The sequence below is a fragment of the Python bivittatus genome, unplaced genomic scaffold (genome assembly GCF_059951505.1).
Source record: "Python bivittatus isolate LINGU-HERP-01145 unplaced genomic scaffold, Pbiv_v1 ctg000560_np1212, whole genome shotgun sequence".
NCBI lineage: Eukaryota > Metazoa > Chordata > Lepidosauria > Squamata > Pythonidae > Python > Python bivittatus.
Window position 1 is genome coordinate 8148173 of NW_028277083.1, and position 13483 is coordinate 8161655.

The 13483-nt window shown below is 40.7% G+C and overlaps 1 protein-coding gene across 2 annotated transcripts in view; it reads left to right on the forward strand.

Annotated features, from left to right (window-relative positions):
* PDXDC1 (pyridoxal dependent decarboxylase domain containing 1) overlaps nt 1-13483 on the forward strand; it is a 36101-nt gene that overhangs the window by 16344 nt on the left and 6274 nt on the right. For both annotated transcript variants that reach the window (XM_088148130.1, XM_088148131.1), the window contains exons 6-19: nt 175-364; nt 1267-1335; nt 1438-1516; nt 2347-2431; nt 3898-3946; nt 4904-5005; nt 5889-6014; nt 6778-6828; nt 7911-7974; nt 8642-8718; nt 9398-9503; nt 10172-10343; nt 11037-11143; nt 11681-11802. In XM_088148130.1, the coding sequence (XP_088004256.1) occupies nt 175-364; nt 1267-1335; nt 1438-1516; nt 2347-2431; nt 3898-3946; nt 4904-5005; nt 5889-6014; nt 6778-6828; nt 7911-7974; nt 8642-8718; nt 9398-9503; nt 10172-10343; nt 11037-11143; nt 11681-11802 (1399 nt within the window). The remainder of the gene's footprint in view (nt 1-174; nt 365-1266; nt 1336-1437; nt 1517-2346; nt 2432-3897; nt 3947-4903; nt 5006-5888; nt 6015-6777; nt 6829-7910; nt 7975-8641; nt 8719-9397; nt 9504-10171; nt 10344-11036; nt 11144-11680; nt 11803-13483) is intronic.

Below are 13483 nucleotides of genomic sequence, written 5' to 3' on the forward strand. Positions count from 1 at the left end.
TAGACCCCTTTTCTGGGTCTTTTAGCCATGTTAATCACAAGAGTAACATAGCATTTTCCCCCAAGAACATTCAGAAGAGTGGTTAATAATGGCTTAGTTTTAATGTGAAGCAAGTGAACTGAACTGGCCCCTTTTCCAGGGCGCTCATGTTTAATTCATAATTTCTCTTAACAGATTTGAAAATGGGTCAGCATATTACCATGAAGATGATCGCGAAGGGCTCTTAAAAGTCTGCAAGCTTGTGATTCACTCCCGCTACGAAGATTATGCTACTGAAGGTTTTAATGCATTGTATAACAAGCAGCCGGTGGTGTACTTCAGCGCTGCGGCAAGATCTGGTTTGGGCCAATTCCTTTGCAGTCAGGTAAGTTGAAATTTGTGGGATGTTTTTGGCATACGAATCAGCTTTATCTCTTCCCTTGCTGCCATCATATTATTTAGTAAACCTCTATTAATCAGTTTATTTGCAATCCTCTTATGGGGGAAGTGTATTGATTTAGAATCATGGTAAGCTACAACCATAGAGTTGGAAATGACTATTTGGGAAAGGAAAAGCGCTTGCTAAAATTGAGATGATATCCTTCGTATGCATCGCTCATTGTGGAAAGTTTAAACTCAACTAGAAATGCACCGCTTTGCAATATCCTAAACATCTTGAATACAGCCACCAGAGACCTCCAACCGTTGTTAATAAATCCTAATTTTTACTGTGGCCCAAAGGAAAATTATTATATATTATAATAATCATATTCGCTATATTTAACTTTAATTAAGAGGAAATGAAATGTTGTTTTGTTCTGGCCTCGTTATTCTTGTGATGAAGACTCCTGGTAATCCACTCAAAAGCTAGGGGGGCTTTTAGGCCAGAAAAAGCTCTGTACTTCTGGCCCATGGAAAACTGGAAGGCCTAATCCAACTTGCCCAGAAATGTTTGGGCACCCTCTGGGGGAGATGGGCAGCCTATAAATTTAATAAATAAAATAAAAATTTATTCTGATTGCAGTTCCACCCTTATTTCCTGCTTGATTCTCATGGAACTAAGTCAGATTTTAATAATATCTCTTCATTTATGGGCAGAAAGGGAATGGCATAGAAACAGCTGTAGTTTGCATTCTCACATTTTTATAAAAAGTTGAATGGCGAGGTCTTGATGAGAGGCTGAACCGAACCGAATATTCCCCACCAAGGTCACACTTACACCCACACGCCTCGAACACCTGAAAGGAACTAATTGGGGAGTTGCATATTTTGTATCTCTTTCTGCAGCTCGGCTTACCTCTTTCCTGCATGTGTCGGGTGCCGTGTAACACGATGTTTGGCTCCCAGCATCAAATGGTAAGGTTTTTAAAAAATATATATATATAAACAGAAATACTAGGGTTGCATATTTTTTTGCTCTCTTCATGTTATTCCCTCTTTTATTTCACTTGGTGATAGGATGTTGCTTTATTGGACAGACTGATCAAGGAGGACATTGAATCTGGAAAGCTGCCTATATTGCTAGTGGCCAATGCTGGTGGGTGTCTTCAGCAAATGTAAACAAGCTGTTTTCCTTTCTGCAGTGCTGGTTTCCTCTCCTCCCACAAATGCCTCTTAATAAATGTTATTAAGTCAAAGGGGAAGCAAAGCAAGGAGTGAAGGGAAGTCAACAGCGGAATACAATTAGGCATTCGGCAAGAAGCCACTTAAGAATGGGCCAGATGGGGAAGCAATCCACTTCCACTTATCACAGGATTTGATGAGGTTGGGGGTGTGTACCTACTGGTAGAATGAAGTTGGTACTGATGGTTGATCACCCCATTCTCTACTTTGCTGTCCATTAGATGCAAGAAGTTATGAAGGTGGGGAAGATTTAGATAGGGATGGACAATGAGTTGCCTGAATATTGAGTTTGTCAAAAGTGCTTGAAGTGGTCCAGTCGACCCTACTTATATGGGATGTTAATTTAGGTGGCCTTGGCAGTGTATCACCATTGTTGGTGCATGGGACAATTGAGATTTGGTACATAGGAGATATTTGTTGGGGCAACCAAAATGAAAAAGGCTCCTCTGAACAGAATAGGGTGGACACCATATTGCCCGTTCCCCCAGGTATAAAACCATAATGTGTTCTTGCTTCTGCTGAAGTTCAAGAGAGAGAGCAACTAGAAGACCAGAGAGAAGCAAGTAGGAGTTTTCTAGAGACTCTGGTTTATAATTCCCATGGGAGTGGGTTGAATGTGAGTGATGGGGCCTGTGGTCCAAAACATTTGAAGGGCATCCGGTTGCTTATCTCTGTCTTAGGTGGCTCTGTGATCCTTACTAACCTGTGTCCTTAGCCTCCCATTGTTGTTTCCTCTCCATGCAGGCACTCCAGGGGCAGGGCATACAGACAAACTTGGACGACTGAGGGAACTCTGTGAGCAACACGGCCTGTGGCTCCACGTTGAAGGGTACAGTGCAACTGTTAGAACCATTTTAAATGAAATGTTAATTCAGGTAAAGGAGAGAAGCACTCCTAATATGCGGACAGCGCTGGTTCATGCAGGTTGAGAAGGTTATCGGGCAGCTGTCACAATAATGCACAGTGCTGCAGAGGAAAAAGAAATGGAGAAAGGCACTCCTGAGAGTGACAGTTTATAATAGTGACAGATTGCAGCCTACTGCATCCTTGTTTTACTTCATAAGGTGAACACAGATATATTAAAATGGCCTACTTAGAATGCTGAGTTCTGGAGAGAGATCCCAGTATTTTGTTATGCTAAACCCCTGTTCTTCCAAAGGCTGCAGTCTTTTCTGATGAGTTAAACCCATCTTCCTTCATCCCTCATTGATCCAATTAATTATCTTACCTTGTCCCCAGTTTCAAAGGAGCCAGCATGGGTGGTTTTTCTTGTGTGTGATTGATTGATTGATTGATTGATTGATTGATTGATTGATTGATTGATCGATTGGGCTTATAGGGCATTTCAGATTATGGTTTTTGGCTCATAGCACATGAGCAGGTGAGCTATGGATTTCGTTGGTAGGTTTCTGCCAGCCACATGACTCTGATGGCAAATCATGGCCTCTTTTTCCATGTGATGTTCAAACCTACCAAAGAGTTAGACCATGCTTGCTTCACATGTGGGACTTTGGAGTTGATTCAAGCTGTGCCATCTTGACTGCCTGGAAGGGGGATTGAATAGGACCAGTCCTTTAGCAGCTGTTGACTATGAGGCTGAATGTTCTGCTTCACGTTCAACATAATCCAGTTTGCTGGTTTTTGCCTTCCACCCTGGAAGTTTTCCAAGAGCCTCTTTCTGCCACTTGGAGGCAGCAGAATGCTAGACTAGACAAACATTTGATCTGATCAACAAGAGGTTTTCCCATTGTTTAATGTTTTGGGGAAATTGCTGGATTAAAATCATCTTTACATGGAGATCTTCCACTGATAAGCTGAGGAAAGTAGAAAGTATGTGGCATTCCGCATTGGAAAACAGCAGCACCCAATTGCCTGAACATTGTCCTCTGCTTCTAAATTACAGGATCCATCAGAAATTAGATTCTTCACCCTTCACCCACTTCTTTGGCCACCAGTTTTGTAAAGTTACCAGTGCCATATGAAGTTCATGGTTAAAATCTAAACCCAGAGTGTTAATTAGATGAAAACCGAGTTTTATCTATCTATCTATCTATCTATCTATCTATCTATCTATCTATCTATCTATCTATCTATCTATCATCTATCTATCTATCTATCTATCATCTATCTATCTATCTATCTATCTATCTATCTATCTATCTATCTATCTATCTATCTATCTATCTATCTATCTATCTATCTATCTTATAATACATTAATTAATGTAAATTAAAATGTGGTGATTTAGGGGAAGGGTGTTATATTCAACCTACTAAAAGGGTTTATTTTTTTCAGGGTGAATCTAGCCACTCTGGCTTTGGGTTACGTCTCATCTTCCATACTGGTATGCTGGTGTTTCTTTTTAAACGAAAGCAATACTTTATGTACTTCATAAAAGCAGAAAGGCGCTGTTTGTAAATTATTTAATTTACTTTAACTGTGGTCTACTGTAAGGCGAAAAATCACCTGGAAAGAATTGGTTTCTGGGCCTTGGGCTCTTCCAAACCCAAATATCTTTGATTATTGACTATTTTAAAATTCTCTGATTGGACTTTCCCCATCTAGAAATATACAGTAGATGTAGATTGTAGGACTTGGCTATATTTTCAAGAGTCACGTTAAAAATTATCCAGAAATCAAAAGTTAGAACATTTTGTTTAAATACTATAAAACATTCTTCAGTTGAACTGAACTTTAAACTGTTAAATTTAAATTGTTAAAGTTCAACAACTGGTTTGGCAAAAGTGAATATTTTCTGTATTGAACCAAGTATATAAGTCTCTTTCAGAAATCTTACGATGTAGAACCAGTAAGAACTTATGCAGCACTGTATATAAGAAAGGAACTTGGCATAAATGTAAGGATATTCATTGTGCCTGTAAAAGTGGCTCTCATTGGCATTATTGTATTCAGATATAACATGAAATGATAGTCAGTCATGAGAGAACAAGCAAGCACGGTCTTGGCTCTTACGCTCCCTCATGTTCTGACGAGGGATTAAAAATTTCCAACTGCAGTTTATAAAAAAACGTGGTTAGCTGCTAGTATTAATTCAGCAGATCATGCTTTAAGCCTAGCTGGCAGGCAAACCACTCTCTGCTATTGCATCTGAACAAATTTCTACCCATAGGTCTCTCCTACTAACCCTGTTAAAAAAATTCCCTGGTGAGCCATTTTGGATCAATTTTTGCATCTTCTCTTGACTCAGCCACGTCTCCTTAGAAATGCCCTATCTTTCATTTTTCCAATGCATTAAAAAAATAAAACTGCATTTCCACTCCCTCCCGCTCCCTTTTTGTAGGCAGCAACAAAATGTGACAGCATGACACTGACCCTCGGACCCTGGTTGGGTCTTCCAGCAGTGCCTGCAGTGACTCTCTACAGACACGAGGATCCTTCTTTGGTAGGTGGTTGGCATTTAATGCAGTGGAGGACAAGTGGCAGGAGAAGGGTGTCCCTGAAGCTCTCTGCAGCGCATTATTGTCAACAATATATTGGGATTTATCATGGCTCAAGGAGTCCAACTGCTCACGACTCTGTGGGGAGCCCATCATCTACTCCCTGGTTTTTTTTTAAACTGGAGATGATGATGTTTGAACTCACAACTTGTCTGCGTTGAGAACACGTGCTATACGGTCCCACTCAAGCCAAATTCAGCCCTGCAGTTATTGAGCAGACTGCAAAGACTTCATAAAATCTGTGCTCTGTGCTTGGCAGAGGCGCCAAAAGGAGAGGGGAAGGTGGTCAAACACAATATGAGATGGAGCGGCATCATTTTGCTTGATGATTCTTAAGCTGTGCAATCAAGCAGCAGAGGTTGGCTCTTTTGAAGTGCCTGCACAGTTGACTTAGCTTTAGGGGTTTTTCCCCCCCTTTGATACTCTTTCAAAGGTGACTTTTGGGGACACCTGGATACCAGATCCTAGAAGACCAATCTTTTAAATCTGAAAGTAATAGGAGAAGATACCTTGAGTTTTTAATGTTTGCTTCAGGTGGCCATTGCTGTTTTTTGCTCCCCTACTCCAATTTAGCTTTTGGAACGAGCAGAGCAAATTCAGACAAAACGAGAAAAAAATTAAAAGTTTTGCTCGTATGTTTATTTTAATCATTGCTTTTTATCTTTTTATAATGATTTTTTCCCACCTATTTGCTGTTCTGTTTAATTGTTGTACGCCACCCAGAGTCACTTTGTGTGAGATGGGCGGCTATATTAATGTGGCTAATAAAGACATAATAAATAAATATACGTACATCTGGTATTTACTTCTTTATTGGACTTCTTTCAGTCTTTAGCGGCAGGCCTGACCTCCAGTCAGGTAGTAGAGAAACTGCGTGCCCTGTCACTGTGGCTGTCCTTGCAGTACCTTGGCCATGATGGGATTGTGGAAAGAATTAAGCATGCCTCCCAGCTGGTAAGGAGGGAGATCGCTTTGAGTTCTGTGTCTTTCCCAGTGACATGATCTCATAGGAGCCCGGGCTGGTTGGCACCAAAAGCTTGTTATTGCCTTCTCTTCCCAGGGTGCCAGCAGTGGGAGAGAAAGTGGAGTGTCAAGAGGGATATAAGGGATTCGGGTCAGGGGGCAAATAAAAAGGCAGAAGGAGAATAGTTGGATTCACACAATATGCTTAACCCCAAATCTGCATTATCAAAACACAGGCAGTTCCTGTCTTCACATAACATCCTGTGTCCAGATTTCCTCAGGTCTGATGGCTAAAACTGCATGGTTGAAGCCCTACCCCTTTTTTACCCATAATGCAGAGTTTTGGCCATCATCTTCACTTTTTTGACATACCCCGCCGGTGGACATCCCTTTATCCAAATTAACTGTGTGACAGTTTCATGGGATGGGCGGATCCATACAACACACATTGGAAAAGAGCATAAAATTATATGAATCAGGCAGTACAGTTGCACAGCAGCAGCTTTATCCAGAGGCATTTAGTGCCTATTTTAAATCTTGCGGGTGAGCATGTGGTAGTATTATGATAGTAAAGTGATAGTATATAGAATAGTAGAGCTGTGTAAAACATTTTGAGTTTGAAATGTTAGTCAGTCTTGATATAACAGCTGGATTTTAATGTGTTGCTTTACATTTTATGTAAATGTACATGACCTGATACCCATCTACAGTGAATTACCTTTTGAATGGTCTCTCTGTTCCTGTTTTTTTTTAGAGTCAACGGCTATTGGAAAACTTGAAGAACCAAGATTTTATTAGGACCTCAGTATGTTTCCATTTTCAGCCTTTTATTTTCCCAAAGTAGCCCTAACTCTTAGTTTACACCAATAATTGGCACATTTAAACGGGTTAGGAAGTAATTACAGATTGATCATCTCAACAAAGGAGAAAGGCAAGGACAGAAATGGCTGGGATAATCCTATTTCAGATCAAGACAAGTGCTCCTGTGATAAGACAACCATAGCTTTTAGACAAAATTCTGCACGAACAAAACAATTTTGCCTAAATATATAATCAGAGCTCAGCATGTAGGGAGCATGTCTGAAACACTAGGCAATATTTTATCCCCTTAAATAATAATAATAATTTATTAAACTTGTATGTTGCCTGACTCCCAGAACTTGGGCAGCTCACAACCATCAAAGAAATTACAATTGAGTAAATAAAACATAAAAAAAGAAGGTAAAAGATGACAACCGCAATGAAGCAGGGGTTCTCCATCTCCCTTACCAAAGGCCTGGGTGAAGAGTCTTCACAGCTCTTCTAAACAACAGCCATGTGGGATTCATCTGGATCTTGTGTGGAATCTTTTTCCAGAGCGGGGGGGACCAATACAGAGAAGGTGCACTCTCAAGGGTCTTGAGAGATGACATTAATTGAAGGCACCCAGAGCATGCCAACCCTGCAGGATCGGATCATCTGGGCAGATGTTATGGAACACAAGTAGTCCCTCAACCAGGCCTTATGCCATGTAGGGCTTTATAAGTAACAACCAGCACCTTGAATATTCAACAGTTTGGTTTAGGAGATGAACACTACTATTAAGAGCCAGAGTTTTAGTTTCTAACCCAGGAGTGGGGAACATCTGCCCTTCCAAGTATTTTGGCCTCCAGTCCCATCAGCTCCTGCCAGTAATGGAGTCCAACAGTATCCAGTCTCAGTTTTAATAACTGGGTTCTATTCTAATACGAATGTTAACCCTGGCAAATAAAAGTGATACGTTGGCTGGGCTGGCTGTAAATTCTTTTCATTGGTCTCCGAACACGCCTGGGAAGCATCTGATTGGGGACGGTTGATTTAAATGCTATCTCGGGACTTCTTTTTATTTTTCCAAATTTCATTTTCAAGGTCGAAGATGAATTTAGCTCTCCTGTGGTGGTGTTCAAGTTTTCCCCAGAAATGTCGCATATAGGTGAGGATTGCACAAGGAAAACACATCATGATCCCTAGATCTGTATTTTGTTGAAAAATAGTACCATACCAATAGTTTTGCTGATAATCTATTCTCATTAACGCTTCCGCCTGTTTTAGCATCAGGAAGTGAGAAAAGCAGCCACTTAATAAGAAGGAAGTGAACTTCTGTACCCTTGCTAATTTTAGTTCTAGCTTTCTAATATCCCCCCCCCCAATTATAGATCTTAAAAGTGATATTTAAGGTATTGCATGTTTACATTTATTGAAGACAGGTCTTGGAATTATTACCTACGCAATTGATTTCAAACAGATCTATAAACCGCAGAGTCCTGTCTGATACGATGGCATATATCATTCACGTAAGCAAATTATGTCAGGTATCTACATGAAAATCAGGACTGCATGCTATTTAAATCCCACATTATTTTAATGAACACCGATGCGGTATCAGTATATTGAAATCTGTAAAGGAAATCGTAGTTCAGAATTAAATCCTGCCATCTTAACTTGCATAACAATGCTTCTGAAGAACTCTAGCTGTTACCCAGATTGAGGGGAAAAAATGTTCCTTACAGCTTCCATTGGTGGGAGGAAGTGGGTGTTTAGCTGGTGCTGTGTTAATTTCTTGCGCTAAATCAATTTCTCTTTTGTTCTTTTGAGTTCAGATCATATGTTACACGCCACACAATCATCTGCGGTCACCGGGAATGAGAGAGACACGTGTGATACTTTTAACCAGTGGGTAGGTATGGATGTTTCTTCACAGTGCGTAGATCAAAACTTTGGGACTCAAATCTTGATTTCTTTTTGGGGGGGAAATAGCCCAGTACAAGCCCCTTGGGTCTGAGTTGGCATGTAAACTTTCTCAGATTCTGAAAAGAATGTACAAGTGTTACTTAGCACAAAAAGGAACAATGTTTGGGTAGATATGTACATCCTAAAGGCTTTTCTGGTGCACCGTTTTCCTCCATGCTGTTAGGACAGAGATAGATGATTCAGGAGGTATTTGATGGTTGGGATGGCAAGCATGCAAAATATATGGATCACATGCAACTATTCTTATGTTGCCCATGTTCTGATTACATTCCTCTAGGTCCTTCACAACCTAATAGTAAGCCTGGAGAGGCCAGGGTTGGACCTGCCAGTTTGGCTCTGAGTACCCTAAGTAGTCCAACCTTGTTTTTAACATAGTTACTAGGAAGAGTGAGGTCTGCTATACATTTCACAAAAGATCACCACCAGCTGAAGTCCAAAACAGGCCTTCTTTGTTCTGAGCAGGTTTTAGCATCCAAAATCAGCCTGCAGGCAGAAGAAACTTATTTCAGAGTGGTTCACAGATTAGAAAACAGATTGTAATTTATATGCAGTGGGAGATCTGTTACTTTACTTGATCTGTGCTTTCTTTTCTTTTTTTTTAATAGCTTGGAGAGCAGTTGGCTCAGTTGGTTCCTGCCAGTGGGGTGGATCTGGTGGATCTGGAGGATGAAGGCACTTGTGTGAGATTCAGCCCCTTAATGACTTCTGCAGGTAACCTGGTTGCTTTTGCACATAATGGGCAATTTTCATTTACGGGACAAACACTGCACTTCCTTAAACATTGTTATTAAGATTCCATATATCTCGTTTTTTCCAGACTGCTGCTGGTCTTAAACTGTAGAAATGTCAACCTCCAACTTTCCTAATGTTGCATCTCAAATTAGTACAAACATACATCGTACAGAGTATGTTGTTCTTTATGTTTCCCTGTGATCATCAGGCAATAAATTAATAAGTGTAGGCAATGGTGTGCAAAACTTCTCAAATTCAAAATGGTTCCAGCCCATAATACTATCTTGAGCCTGAAACAGATTAGAAATAAGTAGTTTCTTCTGGCTCTCAGGAAGTGTTCGGCTGCTCTTACCAGTAACATTCTGAGCTTGAAACAACCAAACTCAGTGGGGGGGCCACAAAGAGTTTGGAAGCCTCCTTTAAGGTGAGAACAGCGTCAGAACATTTTCTGTGAAGTCAGAATAGCCCGTTTTGCATGTGAAACAGCTATTTGGAATTTGAAACATGTGCACCACTTCTTCATGCAGGAGGCAGGGAAGACATTTTTCTTCTCCACTGAATTATTATTTGCTTGGGTTGCAGGTTGAGTTACCAAATACTGGCCTGTACACAAGACAGGTGACATGCTAACGTATCAAGCTTTTCAGTTTTAGGAACTGAAGTTCAAGATGTGGACCAGTTGGTGGATTGCTTAAAAATGAAGGTCCCCGTTCTAAACTGCACTTTACAGCTGAGAGAGGAATTTGAACAAGAAGTGAAAAGAACCGTCGGCTTGTCCTACGTGGAAGATTTTAGCTGGCCTGGCCTTGGTGTGGTCAGGTGTGTGTGTTCCGCAGAAACTCTTGATATGTGTAGGGTGCATATAGACTTGTATGTCTTCAGCACCAAGCTTAGTATAGAGCCATGCTTTCTCTTTGTCTGGAGCTTCCAGATACTGCTCAAGAACAATCAATTCTTCCTCCTTGCATGTGTAGAGGAAAGAGGGAATGACCTTGAGGAACAGGAGGAAGAGTCATTGCGAAGGCATTGGTCAGATAAAAGAAACTTGGGAGTCTGGGGCAGAACTGTTAACATACATAAACATCTAAGACAAGCCCTCCCTAGTTCACAGAAGATAGAGGGGATGGGGGAGGCACATTCAGACTTGCAAGATTCTGTTACTATAACTTTACAGTCAAAGTAGTATTGGCCTACATGACGTTGGTTTCCTAGTCTGATCAACCATCAAGTCTTCATGCTTTCATCTTCCTCTTTGGCACAACATTTTATGTTTTAAAGAAAATGGTTTTTTTTCCAGTTAGATCAAAAGCAATTAATTTATGCAAAGTAAGGTGGTTTACATAAGCATAGATCAATAGGGATGGGGAAAAAAGCAGGAATGGAAGTAAATCACAGCTTTTTGTTAGATCTTTAAAACTAGGTTAAAGATTTAAACTAGTAAAGATTTCAGAATGCCTTTTGCTTCTGTGCCCAAAGGAGTATTTACTAACCCGTTTGACTTGGCTTTGAAAGGTATAAGGGGCAGAATGAAGACAAACAGGAGAAAGAGGTGGAGAAGATAAACAGCGGCCTTCTGAAAAAGCTAAATGAACTGGAATCAGATCTGCTATTTTCCTCAGGTAACCGGCTATCTATGAAATGTGCGAATGTATGTGTAAGACGGCGATGCCTCTATTTCTGCATTAGCCTGTCCCAGCAACCACCTAGTAGTACCACAGAGAAAATTTGCATTTATGTATTTAATCTCCATTCCTGGAATTATTAATCAAGGAGTTTTTTTTTCCTTGTTTCATTTTTAGAGGATCCTTGCCTCGTGAGCAGGGTTCCCATTGTATGCAAAGATGCTCAAAAGGGGTATCCCATGGTTCTTTCCTTGCATTCAGTATTGTTTTCAAGCTAAATTTCCATACTGGCTTTATTCGTGGTTTGACAAATCCCCCAAGTTATGTTTTGATGGAGGACGTTTTAAAAAGAGCATTGTAGAAAATTTGCTTATTGCCTCAGCTTTCTGCTGTCTGTCTTTGATCAGATACTCAGCACCTCAGCTTATATTTTACAGCAGCTTTTTTTCAGGCTTGAAAGAACCTGCAGTGATATATTCTTGACGGTCTTGTCTTCCCTCCCCTCCCCTTCCCTTCCCTTCCCTTCCCTTCTAGGGCCAGAATTTGGAGCAGAGAAGAACTGCATTTATATTGGAATGGTCATCGAGGATCTAGACGTGTCTGAGCTGGTGGAGACCATTGCCGCAGCAGGTCGCGAAATTGAAGAAAATTCACGGGTGTGTACAGAAGCTCTAAGAACTTTGGTCATATCTATCCACCATAATCCCCACTGCTCCTAATTGTAGTGCATATAGTCCAGCAGTGTTTACATGCTCTGCTGTGGCATGTTTGATACAGGTGTGCCGTATCAGCGAGCCACAACTAAATGACCGAAAGTGCTGCGTAGCTGCACAGCCAGAACCCCGCCTCCATGACATCACTGGGGGTGGCCTGCCTTCATTTCTCCTGAGTCTCAGCAACCTGTGACTTCACAGGACTTCCGGTTTTGCAACCTAGAAGTCCTGCCTAGGAGATGTGCGATCACGCAAGTTAGCATCTTCAGTGTGCTGTGAGATGAAAAAGGTTGAAAACCACCGATGTAGTGGCTGAGTTCATACAATGCTTGAGATAGGCTAAAATGGGTCCTGTTTGGAATTTAGCACGTAGTGGGAAAACTCACCATTGTCTCGGCCTGTTGTGTGAACCAAATCATTAGGCTAAGCCATAATATGTTTGCTGAACCATATTATGTGAATGAAGCTTTGGGTTTGTGGGTCAGGATTTTGTCACTGAACAGACCCAGCTATTGCTCCAGGAGAGGGGAACAGTCATGTTGGCCATCAAAGCAAAAACATGAAGACATCATCATAATCAATATAAGATTATACCAAGGTGGCTTTAAAACGATACATCACCACTAGACTCTTGGTAGTCTCCACTATCAGTAACGTTGGCCAGGTTCTATTGAGTTATTTTAAGCCATCTAAGGGTTCCAACTTGGGCTATTTTGAAGTAAACAGTGTCCCCTAGTGTCTTTTTGAATCTCTTCTTTAGCTTCAAGAGTAGCTTGTTCAGTACTAATAAAGCATTGCTGATCAGAAACAACAGTCCAGATCTTTAGATCTTGGTTAATTACAATATCTTATCATGTAAAAGCACACAGGATCAAGTTCCAGCACCCCACCTTCTAGGTACATGGGACATAGTTTATATAACTATGAAGAAAAGGTGGTCATGTATAATAAACTAACTAGGTATGTAATTTATCATACATGACCACCTTTTCTTCTCTAGATTTAGTTGAGGGATGTTGGTAGATGGTGGTTGCACCAGGCTTGAGAAAAACTCCTTGCCTGCATTCTCTTTTAACCATAGTAGTGTGTCTTCCTTTCTATACAATTCTCTTCTCTTTAAAAATCAAGTTCAATTACAACCAAGCTCTGTTCCACCTTCCTGTAAGGACACAGTCCTTCTTTTGAAGACCAGGCCTTCAGCAGAAGAGAAAGACCTATTTTAGGATTGCACAGGAGAAACCATATTTCCCAGCTTGTTGTACTCAGATGTCTTGGAATAGCATTTTCCAGAATTCCTAGCTAGCCCAAGTAAGCTAGGCTCTACTGTTATAAATCCTGATCCAACATTTAACTATCTTGCTTTAAAACCGAAGTACAGTAGTAATATTATTCCAAAGGCTCAGTTCCCAGTTGCACACCCTTTAATCCGTACGAGGTGTTAATTACTGTAAGGATTGACTAATGAACAAAGGAGAAATTTGTTAGCAAACTGGGAATTGGCCTTTTCCTTTCAGCATCTTAATCAAATTGTTTTTTTTTTAAAAAAAAGATTGCTAAGTAGCTCCTCGCTCTCCAGCTTTAATTTCAGTAACTTTCTGTAAAGAAGTAGGCAATTAATGGATTG